Genomic DNA, 23,974 nt, shown 5'->3' on the forward strand with positions numbered 1-23,974 from the left:
AAAATCCCTGTTCTCTGTGTTTAGACGGAGAAATTAAAAATAGTAAACTAATTGCTCCAAAAATTATGTATATTATAATTCAAGAAGTTGTAGATATACAGTTAACATACGACCATGCAAATTAAACAAAAAGCTCATCACTATCGTAAAATTATTATAACTATTCCAAAGAATGCTTCATGCGAGAACAATCCGGAATTGGTTTAGATTAAGCCTACCCCATGCAAGCACTGGCCCTTGGTCTAAGCTTAAGTGCTAAGATGTTAAAGGAAGTGAGAAGCCTGGTGTGGACCTAGTGCGCTGCCCAACCATGTTCTGTGACATACCATTATTAAACTTACTTATTATTTTTAATTTCTTCATGGATATGAGGTTCGTTTATTAACTAACTCGCTAGTGAAGAGCCGAAGGAATGATTATACCAGATTATAAATAGTCTCAAAAAAAAGGGAATGTTTACTCGCATAGCAGCGGAAGTAGGTATATATCGCCCAAGTACGCTACTATATGGGACGAAAATCCTTCCAGGAAATACTTTCACACAATGGAGGTCATTCGTGAAGGATACCCAGCATATCCTATACATTTACTATAGCAATGCTTTTCAATTATGTTTTTTTCGAGTACTGGGTTAATCTATGTGAATTTAAGTGCAATTTTTGATAAAACATCGTTCATATATGCAGTAATATGTCTTGTTCTTTTGCCTAATTCAATATTTAAGTATCATTTCCCATTTCTAGAGGATAGTGTACCCTGCATGTTGTAATGAGACTCGCTCATCCCTCCCCCATACTATTTACCAGGGTCAAGGATAACCTTGTGATCATATTTAGGGGTAAAAACAACTTCCGTCTCTGCTGTTCGGAAGTTATACTTATAGAATCTGTTGAAAGCATAAGTTGTAATTTATCTTTTTCGAAATTGTTTATAAAAAAAACTCGCCATTTGGTAAATAGGAAAAGTCATATACGATACATTCAGCGGGTACGAGAATGACGTCATGCCTATTAACGCCTGATTTCAGGAAACGGTAGATGGACAGAGGTTACAAGTCAGTCATAAAAAACATTTCATGTCAGATGAATTTTATTCAATCTCCTTAAGAATCCATCACAAACTTGTTTAAATGAGTCACTAAATAATCACTATAAATAACTCCCATCCACTTAAAATACCCATTAACCCTACATGTGTCAAAAGTTGCGACTCTGGCTTTGGCTTCGAAAACCTTCCTTTGTAATATTCAAAGATAATATCTTAACACTCACTAATTACGATAAATAACACAACATATACTTATTGAAAAGTATTGAGTCTAAAATCGATGCAATTTACTTGCAATAGCGATTCACAAATGTAAATTACGAGTTGATGAGCGTAATCGAATCAAAACATTGATCGCCATTGCTTCTTGTTGTTGGCCCGAGAGATCAGAGGAAGAACAGCAGTTCCGTCACTCCCACGAACTTGTGTGAATGTGTTGTTGTTCTCTGTAAGTGTACGTGGTGCATTTTAAAAGCCGAGATGGCTTCAGTGTTCTACTTCATTTTTGTTCGGTTTGTTGTTGAAAAACAACATTTTTTTGTGCATTAATGATAGGTTAACGTAGTCTACAGGCTTAGGTTTAAGGTTATTAAACTCTTGGGTCAGAGCTTCGTCGGCATATCTTACCATTTGAAATAACGCTGTGGTAGTTTAATGTCTTGTTAATTATAAGTATTTTATGTTTTATCCACTTTTTATCTTCTTTTTTTTGCGTGTTTACCGTTATTGTTGGTGCGAACGACTATAGGAATATAATACTGGGTTGGTGTTTTTTGACAGCTTCGTATCGCAGGTCTGTGTATAACAATGGTGGGGAATCGGGATGCGACTCAAACGGGAGTTTTAAATACCAGCAAGAATGTTTTAAAAGCCAAATGCATTAACCAGCAATCGGCTACAGACCTATACTAAGCAGTAGGGAAATGGGTAATATTACAGTTTAGGTGTCCAAATTCACTGTTCCCTTGTGTGTATTTTTGTCGTCTTTCCTATTTTCAGTGTCGTCTTTCGACAGATCTGCAAACAGATGTATATTTTCTAAAATATGATCAGTTTATCTGCTTGCAAAAGCAGAGAGCTGATTTTCAAAATTCCATGGTCCAGATCCTCAGACATGTTTTTGTTTATTTACGTTCCTCCCTTTATTCCCCTTTATTCCTCTTGTCTCTTACAGTCTGCTTCTGTAAGCAGATAGATTGCCCATTTGGCAGAACTGAGTTAGTAGCAATACCATGGTATTTAGCGCAGAAATGGTAGCTTGGTGGTATTCTGATGCTTATTAACAATTAAACGTTAATTTTTGGCGGTCGGCAATGAATTTGGTAGTTTACCTTTTTGAACTCTCTACCCTCACGGTAAGGGGGACCCCGATACTCCCATACGCGACCATAGACGGAGCCCTGTCTTGTGAGGATCACGTAAGGAAACCCCTTGTTGGATGGACTTCAGGGGACCATTACAGGTTAATTACAGCCGACCGCCAAAAAAAAACGTTGAATTGTAAATAAGCAAACCAAAATACTAAATACCAGCCGCAGATCTGGTTAGAATTACCCTACAGTTTAGGGGTCCAAATTCACTGTCCTCTTGTGTGCGTGTGTTTGTCGTCTTTCCTATTTTCAGTGTCGTCTTTCGACAGATCTGCAAATAGAGATTTTCGATTTTCTCAAAATTCCATGGGTCCATATCCCCTAAGACATGTTTTTGTTTATTTATATTTTTCATCTTTTTCCATGATTCAATCAATATTTTTTTATAAATATTGTGCTGATCTTGACTTTACGTGATGCAGTGAATTTGGACCCCTAAATTGTATGATTACCGGGAAATGGTGTTGGATGTTGTGTAATCCATAAGGACGAATCAAAGCGCAGGCCTACGTATGCAGGCGTACGTTTTGTCTGCAGAGTTAAAAGTATCTTCCAAGTTAAAGCTTTGGAACGAGTTGAAAGTATCTTCCAATAAACATGTCATCAACTAATCTTATACATATCACAGACAAGTTAAAACGTCAGGGACTGTAAAGGGGAACAAATCTTAGGCAAATGTTTGATAATTGTGTAAAATTTTATAAGTTGCCAATATGACTCCAGCCAGCCATTATTGCAGATAAAAACCATTTTGGGTTTTTCATGCAGAAATGGCTAGGAAATGATAGGGCGCTAAAAGAACCTTCAAATGCCAACCTAATGTAACCCTGGGGTGTTTACTGGTTGCTATTTTATTGTATTTGCAATGGGGGTGGCCGGTATTGTCTTACCTTATAAGTCGTAATTTGATTAATTTTTTATTATCATTTACGCAAGCGTTTATAGGGTTCAATATAATTTTATTTATCATTTGCGCAAGTGATTATGGCGTTCAAAGTAATTTTTTTATTTATCATTTGCGCAAGTGTTTATGGGGTTCAAAATATATTTTCATCATTTGTTCAAGTGTTTATTCGGTTTAAAATAATTTTATTTATATCATTTGTGCAAGTGTTTATGGGGTTCAAAATAATTTTTTATTTATCATTTGCGCATAGTGTTTATGGGGTTCTAAATAACGAGGATGAAGAGCTCTTTTCAAAAAGGTAGATTACAATTTCATATCTTGTATTGGCAACTTATAAAATAATACCCTTATACATACATACCACAGACAAGTTGAAAAAGGGTCAGGGACTGTAAATGGGAACAAATCTAAGGCAAATGTTTGATAATTGTTTGAAGCGCCGGTTAGAACTGCCAGTAAAACTGCAGACTACAACCGCTGCCAGATTCTTGCCTGTTTTCGACTTGAATATGTTCTACTGCCTTTAGTTTTTATTTAAAATCTGGTAAGTAGTCTAGGAAGCCATAAACATTCTGTGGGTATGAGTATGACATCATGGATACATAGGCCTATGAGCAGCTGATTTCGGGAAACGAAAGGTGGAGAGAGGTTAATTAAAAGTAGTTACCAGACATCACAATCCGTTCATATTTCTTGCACTTGGATCTAAGGCTTTTTAGGACAAGTGTGTCCAAAAAGTGCAAAGAATTTGTGAAGTTGAGAGGGCATTGGGGCTATTAAAATTAAGTAGTGATCATATATCAAAAAATGTCTCCCATACGTTCAAGGAAGTTGCTTGAAAGATGGTTGTCCATCCACATTGACATGAATAAAAATACAAAAGCATTAGTGATAATATTAGCCTAGCCCTTGCCCATAAGTTGTAATGTTGTCCAAAAGGACATAGTATTTACTAGATTGAGGTTCGGGCATACCTGCCTTGCGCACTTCAGGTTTTGGGTGAAGAAGTTTTGCTTGGGTCTTTCAAAAGAATTGGTATTTTTATTTATATGATAATTTTTTTTATATGAATCTGCAAATGAAATGAATAATTTTTGTGTATTAGTATGAGCATAGGCTGATGTTTTAGTAGTGGATATTTTTTTAATTATGAATTCATTTGCATAACTGTGGTGCGCTGAATAGCCTCCTTAGTCCAGTGCTGGTCCATATGCCCCATATTTCACACTTTTAATTTTTCACATCTGTACGAAACAGTTTCCGAAATGTAGAAGTACAAAATACAATAAGCGTTTGATACTACATTGTTACAAAATTTGATTTCAACTAAAGTACTGCCCTCAGTTTTTTAATCACATATAGTATTGAGAAGTATAGTATAGATGAAACTGAATGGGAAACATACGTTTATTTGACTTGAGTTGATGTATTTGATGAAATAGCCTAGTCCTACCTTTAGTATAAGGAAATGAATACTACGGTATATTGCACCCAGTTTATCCTCAGACCTTATGTTGAAATGCACTTAATGAAGCAGTGTATCACTGGAGGTTACCAAATGTTCAGCAAAGTGTTTTAGGGTAATATGACAATTATTGACTGTTATTTTATTTTACAGAGTTTGATTACCTGAAAAAGAGCCTGATGAGGGGAACGCTCCTTAGAGTACTGCCAACCCTCACTCGAGAACGAGGGTCACTTCCTGCCGGTCGTTTTACCAGTCTTGACAGTACCCTGGTGCCTAGGCCATGTAGTGTTAGGGGGTATTCAGCGCTGACGAGCGCTCGGAGAAGAGACGGCAATAGGTAAGTTGACATGGACTAATTGGCCATTGCATTTCCAAGTGAAACGTGTGTACAGTTTTAAATGCAAGCGTTCTCTGAAAGTTTTAGTTCAGGTCAAATGTTTTTGAAACTTGAGTTTAATAAGTTTTGTTTGTCCATTAATTTTCAATCAGCAGTTGTGTTTAACAAGTTATGTAGCTGCTTTTATTACCAGTAGATGTTATAGTAATCGGGTCACAGCAGTTTTCAAAAGTTTAATTCCTAGTCTGGTAACTGTGCCTTCTGCAGTAAAATTTTGTCCTAGAATTAGTTCCGCTATTTGTTCCAACACATGTATGAACCTACGCTTTCATGTAAGGATTTTTAATTTGGTCTATTTTGACTTCCATGAGACAGGTAATTACTGGAGACTGTGGGATCTTAGAGCATCTCCTTCTGCTTACTGCTTTTGTCTTTGTTTAGTGAACAGATGATGGTAGTTAGAGATTTCATGGTCCATGAAATTGGGATGTGTTTTGTGCTGAAACAAATGCAGGAAGTGTAGGGCAATGTGTGTTTTATATTTTGTGAGACTTCAAAGAGACTGGATAGGCTTTGCTGTAGGTATATTGTTTATTGTATTAAGAGATTTATTATTCCAAATATACTTATTTTTTCAGGTATCTCACCTCAACTGCAGAGACAGAGCAAGAGAGGGGCTACAAAAACTTTGGACACGCTGGAGAGCCGCCTGCGAAGAGATTTACCAAGATATATTACTTTATTATAGGGGCAGGAATAATTTACTTTTCCTTCAGCTGGAAACGGTAATTATGGTACCTTTACAGGCAGTCCCCGGTTAACGGCCGACTCGGTTAACAGCGATCCAGTTTTATGGCGCTTTGGTAGCGACGAAAATCGGGCACTTGCTCAAAATCGCTGATTTCCATTGGCGCCGATACTTGGTATTGGCGCACAACCGAAACCAGCTGCCGTGCTGATAACCCCAAAAACAAATCGCAATTTTCGTTAGCGCGATTTTCGGTTATCATCACACCCTGAAAACAGAACCCCCGCTTTCAATAACCGGGGACTGCCTGTATTACATTTTTCCAGGTTATGCTAGCTGTCTTTATTATGTGTGTAGTATTTTCTTTTATGTGTCGTGATTGTGTTGAAAATCCAACATGCTGTATTTATTGTTTGAGTACCGGTAATAGTTTAATATTCTGTACTTCTTGTTAATTGTACATGAGATGATGTAAATTTATGCAGAGTAAAGAAGAGGTTGTAGCATAACTATGTTTTAAAACAATATTTCTTTCTTTAACACCAATTGATCTGTTGCTAGATTTTCAAGAAAAAATTTATTTTAGTTACATGTTTATTTGACTTGTGGTATGAGTTACATTATCCATAACTTAGAAATAATTTCTCTAACATTTTGTTCTCTGTTTAGGATTTGGAAGTTTTTAACTGTCGAGGCAGCAGAAGTCTCTGAAACAGATGCGGCCGAGCATCAGCAGGAGAGTTTCACCAAAGAGGAGGCAGAACATTCAGAAGACTCTTTGGAGTCAACCTCTGAGGACTCGGAAGGAGAAGATGCCGGAGCCGAGGAACCCAGGAAGAAGAAGCGTGTCGGATTCAGAGACAGAAAGGTAAGGGTGTTGAACGTTGGCCAGTTCGATATTTGTTTGATTCATTTATCTTGAAGGAATATACTTTGTTCGTGAAACAATTGATATTAATTTATGTAGCCAGTTTTGTGTATATTGTGTAAAAATGACTTGGAAGCAATAAGATTTATTCCTGAAGAATTACATGCACTCTACTTCTCTATTTGAAAACTAGGGCAACGTGACCTGTAACAAGTCGTCACAGTTAATATTTATACATAGAACCCTTGTGTTACTTATCATATGCCTTAACTCCTACCTAATATTGGAATAAACCACATAAGAAGTAAAATTGCCAGCCTACAGTTAAAAGTTATACTTACACTGCATGTGGTGTAAACCAAGTTTTCTGAGTCATTTATTTGTGTTTATTTTTCACTTCATCTTATGTAAAGGTTGTTGGTGAATGCTTATTTGAAACTGTTTCTTAGTATTTTTAAAAAGTAAACATCCCAAAAATTGCCGTAATGATACTTAAGTTTTGCTCTCATTTCAAATAGTTCACATTATCTTAAATAGTTCACATTATCTTAATCATACATGCACATAAAAAAGGGCATCATATGCAGGAAGGAGCATGCACTGTAAATTCCACCCAGTCTTGAGCATTGCAAGTGACTGGATTTTTTCCTCCTAAAAAATAAGCCAACCTATGAATAACTGGGTTGTGATGAAACAAACTGTTTTACAGTATACCAAATTCTTATTGACTGACTGGAACGCATAAGATCATAAATCATTCATACCACATGCAAAAACATAAATACATTGTTACTGAAAGAAGGTATGTTTTAGGTAGGTTGCAGGTGTACTTAGAATGGACAAATAAGTTTGGTTGGTTTAAGTTTTTGAACTACACACGTAATCCACCAACCATCATTATGCAGTAGATTCAGAAAAGTTACTTAAATATAATGAAATTCGTGCTGACAGTGCACTAGGGAGAAAAGCATGGGGAAAGTCTCGACATAAGAATGTTAATGTGTGTAATGACAAATGTATCTACAATGTTTGAAGTATTATTCAAGGGCTTGATAACCATTCTTTTGTGTTTATGCCAGTACAATCTCCATTCTTTGAAACTGAACTTCTAGAAGTTCAGTCAAAGGTGCCCTTATGTATTGAGTAAAGCAACTAATTGGCAATTTCTTTTCTTAAGTGGTTTGTTCCAATTTTTAAAGGTTAGTTAAGGTGCAAGAAACCTAATTTTGTATTTTTCATTATGTATTGTCTACAGAATATTTTTTGTTCATTCCTTAAGAGCCATACAACGATATATAATGTGCTAATGAATTTTAGTGAATTCTTTCTCTGAAGATTATATTGTTCATTAGTCAGTGTGTCTTTGCCATATTTAGCCATTTCTCTTCACACTTTAGATGTAGTCAAAGAATTGATGACCTGGCAAGCAAAACCCTAATCGTGAATTGCAGATAATTGAGTATGAGAATCGCATTCGTCAGTATTCCACCCCAGACAAGATTTTTCGTTACTTTGCAACCCTGAAGGTTTATGGCGATCATGGGGATCATGAGATTTTTATGACCCCTGATGATTTCCTCCGCTGCATAACTCCGGGCATCAAGCAGCCGGAGGGTAAGACGCTCCACTCAGCCTCCTTGCTTGACTACGGAGCATTCGGTTACGAAAATGTGTACCCCTCAGTATATTTGGGTTGATGTTTTTAGAATGATGGATGTCCATCTGTTGTTCGATGGACATTGCATTGTAAGCCAACAGTTCTTCCTTGACTGGCTCTATAGTGCTTATTTCATGCAGTATACCCATCTGACGTCAGTCACCCCAGTTTCCTTTTTTTTTTTTTTTTGTAGATCTGATTCTGCAATCTAAGACATCTTGTGCCTTAAGATCAATGTAAATTAATTCGATATTTTTTTCAAGTTGGGTAAGGATTCTCAAGTGTAGTTTTGTAATGCAAAGTCTTTTGATTGTAGAGTCAGATTTATTTTTCAAGCTGTTGGTATTCTGTCAGATGCATATTTGTTGGAGTGTCAGAACAAAAACCCTTGTTTCAGTTGACTGCATTGGAATACCTATGATAAAATATATAGACACTTGAAAATATTTTTTGTTCCATGTAGTATTTGAAGGTTAAATTCCTGAAATTTTTGTGTACTAAAGTTTGTGAATCCCATTGTCTTACCTTCTTGTACTACAAGCAAATTCAGACATTTTAAAGAAGGATTTCTCTCTCTCACATTTGGCATTGTAGAACTCCTGCAGGTATGCATCTTGACCCTGGAATGGAACACAGGCCCCTAGATTTAGGTCGACTTGCATCACACTAGTAAACAGGATGACTTGTACATATGTAAAGGTTTATGCCACAGAAAGACTAATTGATCACATATCTCCATTTCACATAAGATATATTCATGAAGTGAACTCAGTTGGGTTAATATTGGGATTTTTTTTCCAATCAAGAAGCATTGTAGAATTTTGATTACTGTATTTGCTAAACGTTTTAGCTTCCCTTTAGTTTGTAGTAGGTATCAGATATTTTCTGGAAAAATCCCAAATGTAGTTTTCTACGTCTAGTTATTTTCTCAGCTGAGTTCAGGTTGAGAGTATTGAGCCTTATTAAAGGGAAGTTCCTCATGTAAGAAATCGGAATGAACGGTCACAGAATGGTAATAATTGCTTTATTAATCTGGAATTAGGTTGAACTACGTGGATGTCAAAGTGAAGGGGTGTAACTTGATGTCTGCATAAGGTAATGTTGCATCTTAGGAATTAGAAACAATAAGTCACTGTACAGCTTATTAACAGCAAGTGGTTTTCTTTGTTGGGCACTATACAGTATTCAGAAAGTTATTTCCAACAATTGGCACTTTACTCTCATTGATGTGATTGTATTTAAATAGTTTTACCTATGTCAGGCTGTTGAGATGCATAATTCATGCTCTGTATACTGGTACATTTATTTCAGGTTTAACTATATGATGTTAAAATATAATTTTTCATTTTTCTTGGCTTTTTTCATTGTCTTAAGGATATTGTGGGATCATTAGGTACAGAATATGATGTTACACTATGGTTATATTTGCAACTGGTTGTCATTTTGTAAATGGTACTGTACACTGAATGAGTTTTGTATTTTTTACAGAACCTAGAGTAATAAGCAGCTGTACTTAATACATTTACATGTGTACGTGTTTATTTTTTCATTTATTGTTGGCCAGTCCTCCAAATAATTTAAATATGAAAAAATATTTTGTTACCAAGGGAGAACTTCAGAGCCTCTAAAAAACATTTCTCGGTCATGGGGTGTGCGATGTAACCAAAGGGACACAGGTTCACAGATATTTTCGTATCATTTGCATTTGGGGAGTTTGTTCCAACTACTATGTGTTTGGACATCAAGTTAATTTATTCATCACTGTATAGAATTTTGGACTTTGATTTAAAACAAAACTTAGCGAATCAGTTGTGTGGGCTGATAGGCTAAGTTTTGTGAGGGTGATATTTAGAAGCCACAGTACTAACCAAAATTGAAAGAAATCATTTCACTAACTAGCCTATTGTGAGTAGCTAAAAATTGATCCAGGAGTAAATGTAGGCGGAGTTCCCACAAACCAGATAAAGCAGGATCCAAGTCTACCAGCAGAGCAAAAGGCACTTCCGAACACATTGTCAATAAAAAGTGAATCTGGCAAAGTCTCAGGTGATGATGGTCATAGGGCAAGGCTAATTCAGAAGTCTCTCTATTTTGCCTACTAGTCTGAAGGCCACAGGTTGTTGAAATGAACAGTCTCGATCTCTGGTTCTTTGTGGTATAGTCATGATTTTCTTAACTCTTTCGATCATATGGTAAGCACTGTACATTTTGTAAATACTTTATGTTCGACAGATTAGTGCTGAAATAACTGGCCAGTCAGCTGTGTGTGTGTTCATGTCAACTCTTGTACATACAATCACTCGCCACTAAATCGCTTCCAGTTCTGAGGACAGTCATAACTGTGTACATGTTAGTTCCCAGACTAATGGAGAGTTTGCTGCTTTACCCTCTCAGTGCTTAGGAGTCAAAGTAATAATAAGCTCATAAATTTTGTTGAATTTTAATGATTTCTTAACTCTTGAAATTTGTTTGGGAGGTCCACAACATGTCTATATAAAAGTACACGCAAGGTGCCACCCCAGTGTCACATGACGTCCAGATATTTATGGTTGGTTATTTTTTCTATATATGATGTCATGTGACATCATTGTAATCTCAGTGGATGGAATTTGCATGGTATCAGTTGACATCATACTGTAATCTCAGTTTTTAGATTGTTGAAATCCCAAAAGGCTCAACATTTAAATTTCTAGTTCACTTAGTTATTGTATATAGCTTTGTTAGTGTAAGAATATTGTTTCCCATATGAATATTGTTGGAACTGTAGTTTGTGTAAGGTAAATAGACCTTGTAGGTGGGTTACTCCCTATAATGTGACTCAAGCTGCTGAACACCTGAAGCAGCGCATAAGGTTCATTGCATTGCCGTTTCAGCCATATAACTTTGTCTTACATTCCTTTTATTTCGGTCTCCAGTCCACCTGCGTATGTTTGTAACTTTGCTTTGCTCTGTTAATATCACGATACTTTCATGGGTCTCACCTGATATTTTTAATGGGAGGTGAAAAATGGAGGATTATAAAGTCAAAGGAGCTGGACAGCTTAGTGAGAGACCAACGAAGTAGAAAGTATACTAATGCTGATGGGATCCTAGGGGGGTGATGCAAAGAACCTTTCATACTGCCAAAATTGGGCTGTGCATGGCACATTATAGGTAGTATCAACCCTGTGAGAGCCTAAGAACTTAACTCATTGGTCTGGTTAAAATGCTGTGTAATAACGATAATTGTGTACAGTAAATTAGAATTTTTAAGGGTGTTCAGTCTTCACAGGAAAGACCCTTGAGTAAGGCTCAAAACTCAAAACTTTAAAAATTTTCAACCATCAAAAAAAAAGAATACTTGTCATCTACACCAAGATTTTAGCAGACAATAGGATGACTTTTAGTGTGCTAGAGAGTATCTGCTTGTTTTTTTTTATTTTAGGCACAGGCACATGTTTTTGTGGAAAAACGACATAACTTGTATGAATTAGACATAGTGTATTTACAACTTGCATTGCTTTCTCTGTGGTACAATAGTACAAGTATGATTTAGTATTTTGTGTATCTTGTTTATTACTTTTTATGATTTGAAGCATTTCTTCTCTTACAGCCCTGCAATTTCTCATTTGTAGCACAGTAGCTTTTCTGATGTCAGAGGGGTCCTGTTTAATGATACTTAATTTTGTTCCATTTCCTTTCAGTTTCTGCATTGTAGAATGTTCGTGTGACGCAGTGATAAATTGAATAGTTTGGATTGTTTTTCTCCTTTGATTGCTATGAAGAACACCTTTTGTTTGATTCTTCTTGTTGGTCACTGTGGATCTGTATTTTCTTGTTTTATAGATTACATTTTTCCTAGACCATTTTTGGCATTTTGCATGCTCTGTGAAATGTTGCATGCAAACCTCTTGATCCTCTTAAGGAGGGGGTTCTTTTTTTTTTTTTTTACTTTCTTTTGCGTGTGTCAGTATTAGAAGGTGTTTCTTTTTTCTTTTCTGCCGTAGATCATAGAGTATGAAAACAGAATCCGGGCTTTTTCAACGCCAGATAAAATTTTCCGCTACTTTGCTACCGTCAAGCTCGTCCAAAAGACCGCCAATGGGGCGGAAAAGACCGTGGTGTACATGACTCCTGATGATTTGCTGCGATCATTGACCCCAGGAATGCAACAGCCAAATGGTAGGAGTTTCCGAGTAAAGGGTATAAGAGTTCTCTAATGAATCCTGTGGTGTACTTGAAGGGTTTCAGTAGTTAACAGTTGATTGTGTGCAGTACGTACTTCATTTCGTGGGAGACGTTGAATTGGAAGGTATAGTATTTGTTTTTCTGCTTTTTCATGTCCCTCAGTGTTTCTGTTGAGGTTTGTTTTGGATTTTTACTGGCTTCTAAAATGTCTGATGTGGCGATGGTATTGCAGAAAACCAAATGTTTGAGTCCTTATTCAGTCTCCTTTGATGTGGGGGGAAAATTAAATGATTTAAGCATTGCAGAAAATGGTTGGAAGGAATAGGTAGCAGGGTTAGGGGAAGCTACCAATAGCATAATGAGAAAAATGACATGTATTAGTGACAGCAGGAATGGTTGTTAATTTAATACTTTACTTAGATTCACAGGCCGAGCAGTTGAAAGCTTTGAAAAACTGCACTACAGTAGTTTTGAGACCATGTACTCTGTAGTTTAGAATTGGGTTATAATATTTCGAAAGTTTTAAACTCGAGAAATTCGTCACTAGGTTGAATTTTAGGTGTAATTTTTGTGCTTTGCTTTTTAACTTAAGGAAGAACTGAAGTTTAAGTCAAGTACACTGCTGTAGTTACATTAGCATAACCCAATGCATTGCAGAAGCTATCCCTAATGGATTGCAGAATCGTGTAAGAAGTGTAGTGTTGATTAGGATCTCTGCAGAAGTAGGATTGAATTACAGTATTATTTGTAGCAAAGATGTGGTAGGTCATTAATATGAGTAAGTTCTTTGTACACTAATTTTAAGTATATGCCTATTTTTTTTCATCATTATCGTGAGTGACTTGGAAGCCATACACTTAGAGATTTAGAAAGACGTTTGAAATTTACTTTTTTTAATTTAATGGTTGGTATTAATAGATATTAGTAACACTTATGAACTGGGAACATGGAAAAAAGTGATTACAACCAGCTCATTTATCATGAACCAAACAGAAATAGGTAATATATATGGTTGGATCTTGGTAAATTTTCAGTAAAAGATATGTTAGCCAATTTTAAGGAAGAATATACATTCTCAAAAGAGTGTGAACAGGGTTGCTCCCAGAGGTATGTTGTGTATGCCAACTTTGCCCTTTATAAAGTCTGTCATGAATTAGTTGATACAGTATTAGGATATTGAAATAATCTTCTTGGATCCTAAAGATTTGGTGTAAAAACTGTAATTAATATCATATGGCATGTGTATAGTGGCCTAGGACGGTTCCTGGAGATAAGGTTATAGCTTTCATAAATAGATTTCAATGTTGTTAGTTAGAAGTATTCATTTTTTTTTCAATTCACTTTCAGTATGCTGTCTTGGTACATGCAAAGATTTACAAGTACTTGCTGATTAAAATGCTTGTCTTGTAGATAAGGCAAGCTTAGAGGGGTTGCTGAATATAACTGTATTCAGTTCACTGTGAATAAATTGAGTGGCAAGACACGTAAAGTTAAAAGTACCTTAGTTGACCATTTGATTTAAAATAACTGGGGTAGGAAGAATTTAGGTGAATTATCATGTATATATTCTGTATATATTGTGCAAACTAATTTGTTTTGAAGTGGGCTGACTGTTTGTCTTAATAAACATCACCTTATTGCTTTACTTACAAGAGAACTCATGTTGTACTTCAGGTTAACAATTCTCTCATATGAATTAGGACTTCTGTTACTAATAACAAGATTTTTCATTCTGAATTCCTGTTGTTGCATCATTAAGAGCACACCTAAGTGCCCATAGTGGTGGCCAAATACGGCTGACCTGCTTTCACACGGCTCTGGAAGTGTTGGAGCTACTTTTTGCTTGAGTTTCACGAACCGAAAGGGCTTCTGACCTTGCAGCTTCAACTTCAGCGTCTGTTTGGAAGGGCTGTCTAATTGTTTCGTATGTGCGATGCGTATGAAACCTAAGATTTAGTGTGCATATGTGAGGAGAGAGCTTTCCTTCTCTGCGCTGTTGTTAACTGTTGTCTGAAGAAAGTACGCGCTGTCTTTTTCTTTTGAATGTGCTGTTTTACGCTATTTATTTAGTAGTAAGTCTTTTGTTTTGGGTTTTCTGCATTGGGTTTTACCAGTCATTAATTATTTTAATAACATCTTAAAAATCTTTTTTTTTTCCAACGTATTCTTTGTAAAACCTCACATTATTTTCTTTGTCTGGTTAAGTTGTGATACCTTTTGATGCAGTTAACACCTATGTAGATGGATAAATTTGTGACAAAATTTGATTTTGTCAAAGTCATAAAATCATTTTTGGGTAGTGCAACAATATATATTAGTTGTATTACTGTACAAGTAAGTTGCAGTCTTAACAAAAGTAAAAGAGACTTTGATGTACAGTATTTCACAAGAGCAGAGAAAATGAAAAACTTATGTACAGTATATTATATATTTAACCCCCCACCAAGCCACTTCTGGTCTCTTCCATGTGGTTTGGTGAAGAGAGAAATTGAGATACTTGATTTTTCTTAATCATCATGTAAACTATACCTATGCGCTTAAGTAATACATAATTTCATGACAAAATGCTGTATTTACAAACTTCAGTATTCCGCTACAGGTTGAGAATCCTTTATCAAACAACAAAACTTCCAAAATCTGAAAATTTTGTAGTGGTGACATGACATGGCCACAAATGGAGAATTTACACACAAAACACCACAGTGTGCAGCCAATATAAATCATTTTCCCTTGAATTGTATAGTGTTAGTTTATTCCAGTTTTGATAAAGCTGTCCCAAAATAAAATGTGATTGGCATCACTATATTAATCAGTGAATAAAGAACAATACTTATTGTACACAGTCTTTCAGTCATAATGAATATATAATTGCCTAGCGTATTCAACTGACAAGTGAGTTTTGGACATGTTAAGGAGTTTTTAAAATTTTCCAAAGCCATATCAAATAGGTAGCAGTATCATTGTGATAAATCATTATTACGCTTAAAATTACAGGGTGGATGGTAAGGGAAACATTTTGATGAGATTTTTTTTTTCTTTAGAAGTGAAGATTTATTTCGTTCTTGATGCTCAGTGTTACAAGAAACTGTATTACTCTTTGTTCAAGAGTAATTGTCCTTTTATTGTAAATACATTTCCCCACAGATGCTGTATCAACAGGACTTGAGTGCATACAAAATCTGAAACACTTCAGATAAATGATTTTCAGCCTGTAGTAATATTTCATTTGCGTGTGCTTCTCTGTAGTACGGTAGTGTAATAACAGTAACCAGTTTTAGAGTCTGATTGAATTAAAGCAACAAAAACAAGGTCATAGGAGAGCGACTAACTTCAGGTTCTCTGAGATATTGCCTTCCTGTGTACGTCGGGCTTAGATAAGAGTATTTTTCTTTTTTTTTTAAGGTTCCGTGCCTTTGTAACTGAGAGTACCATTGTGCCAGATTCTCTATGAATACTGTATTGTTCTGAAACAAAAACACGCTTGTAGTACTGCCGCAGTTTTTTTCTTTATTTGCATGCATTCGACACCTGCTTTTGTGGAGCATTGAATTACAGTCTGCATGTTTCTTTCCTTTTGTTTGTTTTTAATTTTCTGCTTTAACCTGTTTTTATAGAGGTGTTTTTCTTTTTATGTACCTGTATTGTAATTTTAAACTTACATGATTCAGTGGAATTTTAACATAGTACTGTCTGAAAATTGTAATGGAAATCAAGATAAGTTGATAATTATTTGCTATTTTTGCTCTTGAGGTTAATAAAACAGAAGCTATTTATTGTTTCTTGTTTCAGACTTCTTTTTATTTTTCAGGTCTTGGCCTTGACCAGTTTAAAAAGTATGACCCAAAGGTACGTTAAGATTTTGTTTTTTTTACATCTTAGAGATTAGGCCTAGTATGATGTAACCGAAGGAAACTTAACATAGAAAAGTAGGTTTGAAAAGTAATATAGAGTTTAGTTTTGAAGTTACTTGCACTGTAATTATATTCAGTTTTCATTTTAGTTCTTTGAAACTGAGATGGATAATTAAATGTTTGTTTTGAAATTGGTAAAACTATAGGCTGGGTTACTAACAGTATTTAACAGCTTATAATATGAATTTAGTTTTTGTGTTCTGATTGCTTATTGATATACAAATTATTTATAATATGTAGAGTTCAAAAATGATGATCCTTACATTTTCAGCTGTGATAATACATTAACAAGTTGCAGTTCTGTTACATATCATTTTGGTTCCCTAAGATTTTGTTGATTTAATTGAATACAGTACTGTAATAGGTTTTTAACAACCTCTAATGCTGTAGGATTTTGTTTACCCTTCAAGTGAATATATTGAAGTTTTGTATGATGGATCTGTTACGATGCTTTTTGTAATTTTCATTCTTGAAATGGTTGACCAAGGTAAGATTTTGTTATAGTCTGAATTTAATGTGCCTTTAGCTTTAGATTCGACTGGAGTGTGAGTGTGTCTTAATATTGGTTATGTGGTGATGATGGAAATGAGTTAGGCTACAGTGATTTTTTGATGAATGGGGATGAAAATAAAGTTTGGAAGGTCGTAAATTATTTTCAGTTGATTTTGCCATGTTTTATTAATTATTTTTTTTATTATAGAGCTTTAAATCCATTTGAAAAAATATGAATTATGTGACGATCATTATTTCAAGACTACATGGATACTTGAAACTTGAAAATCTTACAATAGCAACTTTAAATTTGTGGTGAAATGCTGATTGTAGGGAGAGTAAGGAACAACGAAAAAGGCATAAATTCCTTGGTGATTTAACAATAGGTATTCATACCTCATGTGATAGTTTTTACTTGACTTTAGTTGAAATGATACGGTGTTCAACATGGACAAGGCCACAGTTGTTGATGTGTGGTAAAGAAAGGAGGGTTTTCCTTTTTGAAAGTGGTGACTTCACTAGTTTGAATATCGGAAACGATGTGCACAGTCTGATCTAGATGTAGCGTAAAATACATTGTCAGTTCCATCTCGGCTAACTTGTTTACCACATGAAAAACAGGAATTTTCAGTTTTTTCCTAAAAGATACAGAGATTAGGTACAGTACTGTACTCAAGAACTTGCCAGTGAATTGCTACTGGAATAAAGCTATAATTGAAAATGATTAAGGTTGGTGATTAAGTTCAATTTACTGGAATCTGGGTTTTGTTCACCAGAAAATTGTTTGTTTTGGTTTTGTTGAGTTAACGATAGCTATGAAGTAGGTTTGCTTTTTATGGGCTCTGTACTTTGATAAAGCATTGTTAGCATATCTAGAGAAGTTCCCATTCACCAGTGTTGGTTGGAGCTGAATCAGAAGTAGTTTTGATGTGATGATTCTCTTAGGTAATGGTAATTTAAAGAAAACGAATTGGAGGGAAAATATTGGGGAATGAGAAGGAAAACCTTGACGTCTAAGTTGTGGTATTGTAGTATCAAACAAAGTAGGTCCAGGGAAAAATGGTGTAAAAACACATACATTAGTAATGAGCGGCCAAGGAAAAAAAGTGTTAGCAAATTTTGTTATTTAAGAGACTGCGCAGAATAGAACTTGCAAGAACAAGAAATAAGAACTAAATTCAAGGAAAGAGCATTGGTGCAGTAATTATGTTTATTAATTAATTTGAAACCAAATTTAGGAGACAATTGGTCATGGATTTTAATTACGGGGTTCAGGAGATTTAAGGGAATGAACCATATGTTGAATTTTAGGCTAACCGTACTTCCATAATTTAAAACAAGTTTATGATATGATTTCCCTTATTTTTTTTTTAAATCTAAATCTCATCAATGGTGTTTGTAAGATACTTGAATTCGTAAGTCGTCGCTGTTATCGAGACAAATCCAATTGTAGTCTTAGTTTAGTATTTGTCTTTCTCAGTTGTTGGTTTCTTTAGTAAGGTTTAGGTGCTAATCTTCCAGCAGTGAGTTTGGTGCACTATGGTCTTGAAAATGTTTATATTTTATATAAGTACAGTACCCTTGAAATAAAGGTGATAATGAATGGGAGTTATCTTTAAGATTTCAGTGGAACTGCCGCATTGGGAGGTTTTTCACTCAAGAGGTTTGCTTTAAAGTTCATGGAAAAATGCAAGTTAGTCAGATTTGTAAGCATAAGACAAAAGATTTTGTTTTTAGTTGACCAAGTAAAAATGTAAAATGTTGATTTGAAACATTTTTACTTTGCTTTCTGCCACCCAGTGCTTTAGAAATTATGGGATTCATAGCACAGCTTTTTTGTTTTGTATTGGTTTTAATTCGCGAAGGTAACTTTAGTTATGACATAAATCATGATTGTTAAATAACCCTATTGGCTTTGCTAATCTAGAGAATGAAGATTGAACCTGTAGAAATTGTTGAAATTGTGTTGATTAATCTAATGTATGGCTTAATTCAGTATGGATGTAATTTTGAGTAATCTGCTGGGCCGAGTTATATCATGGTTTTATTTTACATTTTAAGTAATTTTTTTTTTTTTTCTGAACATCTTCACAAGCTGCGGTTTTGTACTGGCATCCGTACTAAAGCTTGAATTTGACTGCTTCCTAGGAAAGGGTAGAAAACTTCAGTCATCTCTCTGAAGGAGTAGCTGGCTGCATTGTAGTTATAGACAGTCCCCGGTTAATGGCAGACTCAGTTAATGGCGATCCGGTTTTATGGCGCTTGTCTAGCGATGAAAATCAGCAATTTTTGGCACTTAAAATCGCCGATTTGTGCTTATCGGCACTGATAATTGGGTATTGGCGCCGATACATACCTAACAGAGGCACCGATAACCGAAAATCAGCACTTTTCGGCGGCGATAAGCCCCGAAAATCGCCAAAAAGGCTCCAGAAATCGCCAAATTTCGGTTAGTGGCGATTTTCGGTTATCATCACACCCCCAGAACGGAACCCCCGCCGATAACCGAGGACTGCCTGTATTATTATTCTTTTTTATTATATTATTAGAAAACTTCAGTCATATCTCTGAAGGAGTACCTGGCTGCATTGTTATTATTAGCCCTCGGGCTGGGGAGTTAAACAGTGGGCCTAGCGACGCACTGGCCACGTGTCATAGGCATTGGGACCTGTCCCCCACCGGCTGTCGGCCTAAGAAACAGGAGATCGGCGCCTGCCTTATGAGCCTACAGAAGCCCAGGAGATCTTTTAACTTTAACTTTAATCGTTTTATTATTATTATTCAGAACATGAATCCTACATTATTCACAAGGAACAAGCCCACAGGGGCCACTGACTTGAAATTCAAGCTTCCAAAGAATATGGTGCTCATTCGTAAGAAGTAATAGAAGGTAACGGGAAATACATAAAAAGGAGATCAGTTATTAGAAAACAGGTAGATTAACAAATTAATAAATAAATAAAAATGTAAGTGTTGGTCAGGTCATGGTTTGGTGTCTTTCGCGAGTCATATTCATTGTATAGCCTGTACATTGAATATATGTAAGGTGGATGTTACATAGCTTAAATCAGTACTGTATTTGTTAGAGTCGAGTTAATTTGTATATGGCAGGAAGCAATATTATCTTTTTTCCAAGTCATGCATACCATAATCTTCACTGTTTGTTGAGTAATATGTATGTGTATAAGAAGCAAAACAAAGATATGGTAGTAATCTTAGCAGACTCTGATGATTATTTGATTTGAGGTAAAGGGCTGTTTTTCAGAAAGAGGAAAAGGATACAAGGTTAAAGTGAAGACAAAAGTCCAAAATATTAGGACATTTTGCTGACAAGGGAATAAATTGTTTATTTAGTTAATTCCAAATGTACAGTTGCATTAGTATGACCAATAGTATCTGTGATATACATTTACGCTGTAGTGATAGATTTTCGTCATAACACACAAACAATAATATTAATCTCACTGCTTTAACAGGCATGAGATTACAGTGTCGGATGTGGAAATAACAGTGAGATTTAAAAAGAGATGGCAGGCTAAGCTTATCCTAGTCACTGTTTTAGCCAAAGGCCATTACAGTAATTGAAGAAATACATATTTTGTGAGTGGACAGACCTCCTTGCAGGCCTGAGATAACAGTTTTAAATGCACATTTTTTGAAGGGAGACACTCTTGCAGACCTAAAATACAGGTTTTATCATTACTTCGTATATTCAGTCATTTGAGTTCAGATAAGGGTAAGAAGCTTCAAAGTAACCTGTATTGGGAAGGACTGTGAGGAAAAATTTAAGTATACCATAGCTTAACCGACCACTGAGCTGATTAATAGCTCTCCTAGGGCTGGCCTGAAGAATTAGACTTATTTTACGTGGCTAAGAACCAATTGGTTACCTAGCAACATGGGATCTACAGCTTATTGTGGAATCCGAACCACATTATAGCGAGAAATGAATTTCTATCATCAGAAATAAATTCCTCTAATTCTTCATAGGCCGGCCAGAGACTCAAACTCAGGTATAGCAGGGTGCTAGCTGAGAACTCTACCGACTCTTCCAACGAGGAACTAGGACTATGAGGAACAGGGAAATGAGAGCTGTTATTCATTTTTTCCAGAATATGCTCCCAAAAATCCAGGCACATCTTATGTATTGACAGGTACAATACTCAAAAGTTGGATTTTTTGGTTTCTACAGCTTCATTGATATGTGTTGCTACATAGTTTATCCGAAGTTTCATAAGGTGAGCAGTTGGTAGGTTAGATGGCTGATTCAATTTGAGTGAACTGAATTAGGTATTTGTTTGGAGGTTTGTCAAGACGCAGAGTATATTGTAGATATAGGAGATAGCAACATCCTTAGGCTGTTTTGAAGAACTTATGCAGTGTGTCTAGGGCGAGTCAGATATCCCCATCAGTATCCAGTTGTTACTGAAGTGGATTCATATCACCTACACTTAATGAAAGTTGTTCTCATCTGCAGCTCAGAAACTATGCATTTTCAATATGCCACAAGATGCCAGTATGAATCCAAAGCTTCACTGAAGATGTTATAAGATCTAATATAACCGTAACCTCTTTTGAGTTTTGCGTGGTACTAATTTCATTTCTGTAAGCTAATATTTATGTGGCTCGGACTCTTGGCTCATAAGACCATCTTGCTGCTTTCATTGGAACATATGCCAAGCTTTTTCCAACGTGTTGCCCTCATTGAATGACGATGCATTTTTGTTGTGAAATAAAAAAAGATAAGTAAAACGGAAGTCTTCATTTAACGTTGCTGAAATGGTTCAGTACTCAAGTACCTGCATTTGAACTGTAATCCGAATAGAAGGTAAACGGGGCAAATACACAGTGTTGGTTCAGTTGTTAAACATTAGGAAGTAGATAATTAATATTTGCTTTACATCACACCCATTACTTATAAGTAGCCCATTTCGTGGATAACAAAATCCCGGACTCTTTGAGTTCATTTTCAAAAGAAAGACAAAAAGAGAGAATATGACAGGCAGCTTAAAGGCTTTCTGATGTGCGTATTGATCCCCATCTGTTCAGTAGTTCATTGCCTCACTCTTCCACTGGGACAGTTTGCTGCTCACGTGAAATCCGGTGCTTTTTTGTTGATTGACATTTCAAGATTTCCTAAATTTAACATTTCATCTTTTAACATTTCACTCTTGTAATTTTTCAATGGTGGTTTCTACAGTAAGGTGATAGTGAAACTTTATTAGTTGGAAGAATTTCCCTCTATAGTGGATGGGAGTTAGTGATGCAGGCTATGGTAAACACCGATTTATTTTATGTTTGAGAGGAAGAACACTATTCAGCTTCAGCAGATATTAGAACTTCCATTTTTAGGCCAAAGAATGTTTTGGGATTTTGATGATGTATATTACTGTTGATTGCCAACCAGTAGCAAACACTTCAGTTGGTTTGTTTTCAGAAGTGAACAGTGTTCAGTAATGTTTTGCATTTTGATTAGATTATTTACTTAAGTGGTGGTTGAGGAGGCGGCCTTTCATTCCTGCACCTTTCTTTTTAGATTTCTTGTTCTCATACTTATGATGTAAATTATCAAATTTTTTTTTTGGTGGTAAGTATATTGTGTGCTTGCAATTGCTTTGTCCTTACTTTTGTTGATATATTGGGCAAAGTATAAATGATGGATATGTTGTGAAATAGTAATAATTCAAATAAATTTTTTTCTTATAAGCCCATAGTACCTTGACATATTAAGCTCCCACCTCCAAACTTTGCAAATTTCACCCAGCTAATTTGCCAGGCAACTTGTTGAGTGAGGCAGTCAACTGCTTGATGCAAAGGAATCTGTACATGCAAGTGCAGAGCCACTAGCTAACAGGCTGGCCCTGTCTATTTCTTTTGAACAGGGATGAAGTGTGAGATTTTGGTGACGAAATGAACTAGTTATGAGTAATGGGTTTGTGTGAAGAAATGTTTGAAGCATCCTTTCCTTCACTGCGATAAGGTGGTTGTATTATCACTTACAAAAAGATATCCAAATTAATATATTCTGCAGATTACGTGTTTAAGATATGATAACAAAAAGATATCCAAATTAATATATTCTGTAGATTACGTGTTTAAGATATGATAGCCATTTGAATGTGGTGCCTACTATCACATATTACTAGATTGCCGTAGGCAGTGTACCAGAGAATTGCACATTTAGTCAACACTTAGACAGCTTTATATCATTAATGGTGTTATTGAAGTCCTGTATTGGCACCTAGAGGCACTGGCAAATCGAGGCTCCCAAACTTTGTGACAGAACATAATTTACAGCATCAGTTGATTATTTTATTCAAGAGAGGGACTCTTCTTGAGCTTAAAAGTGAAAGGTTTTATTCAGATCACAAAACCTTGTGATACTACTTGTACACATAATTTTTGAAAATTGCTTTTTTAATTTTTAATTTACGCCAATATGTAGTATTGTAAATTGTATTGTAGCAACTGATTACTATAGTATTTTTATAGCATTCTCTCAGAAATGTACTCAAGTTTTGAAAAACAAAGAGTTGATGTTGCTGTAGGCTTGATTTTTACTTGGGAAATGTTTTATTGAGGTGTATTCATGAGAATTTCTCTTTTCTGACATGGTAGTTTTATTCAGTATTTTTTCTAATGTTTTGGTTAGTATGTAAGCTAAGTACCATGATACTAATTGTATTATTTCCTGAAGAGACATTGTCTATATGATTAATCCTTTTCCTAGTTTTTCATTAACTGTTCCGTTTAATTTTGTGCTCTTGGTTGCTAGTGACGACTGTGCTCCTACTTGCTGTAATAATGCCAAAGACAAAGTAATACAAGCAATTTTATTAAAAAATATAGCAGTCTAATGGTCTCATTGGGCTCGCCAATTAATGAGTGAAAATTTAAATGATATGGATGTTGGTCTTGACTTATATTCATGGTTCTTCAAGCACCCAGTTAGTGTGGGAAAGGCAAATGTAAAAATTCCTTGTTCACGGAAAACCCTTTAGT

General features: G+C 35.5%; 1 protein-coding gene across 4 annotated transcripts in view; it reads left to right on the plus strand.

Annotated features, from left to right (window-relative positions):
• The first annotated feature begins 1,382 nt into the window (after positions 1-1,382).
• MICU1 (Mitochondrial calcium uptake 1) overlaps positions 1,383-23,974 on the plus strand; it is a 44,877-nt gene continuing 22,285 nt past the window's right edge. For 2 of the 4 annotated variants that reach the window (XM_067108366.1, XM_067108368.1), the window contains exons 1-6: positions 1,383-1,495; positions 4,943-5,129; positions 5,768-5,914; positions 6,547-6,745; positions 8,197-8,359; positions 16,378-16,415. In XM_067108366.1, coding sequence (XP_066964467.1) covers positions 4,969-5,129; positions 5,768-5,914; positions 6,547-6,745; positions 8,197-8,359; positions 16,378-16,415 — 708 coding nt within the window. In that variant the 5' untranslated portion in view covers positions 1,383-1,495; positions 4,943-4,968. Of the gene's footprint in view, positions 1,496-4,942; positions 5,130-5,767; positions 5,915-6,546; positions 6,746-8,196; positions 8,360-12,388; positions 12,564-16,377; positions 16,416-23,974 lie in introns of all 4 variants that reach the window. The other 2 variants (XM_067108365.1, XM_067108367.1) reach the window with 2 other exon arrangements.

The sequence above is a fragment of the Macrobrachium rosenbergii genome, chromosome 9, assembly GCF_040412425.1.
Source record: "Macrobrachium rosenbergii isolate ZJJX-2024 chromosome 9, ASM4041242v1, whole genome shotgun sequence".
NCBI classification, from domain to species: domain Eukaryota; kingdom Metazoa; phylum Arthropoda; class Malacostraca; order Decapoda; family Palaemonidae; genus Macrobrachium; species Macrobrachium rosenbergii.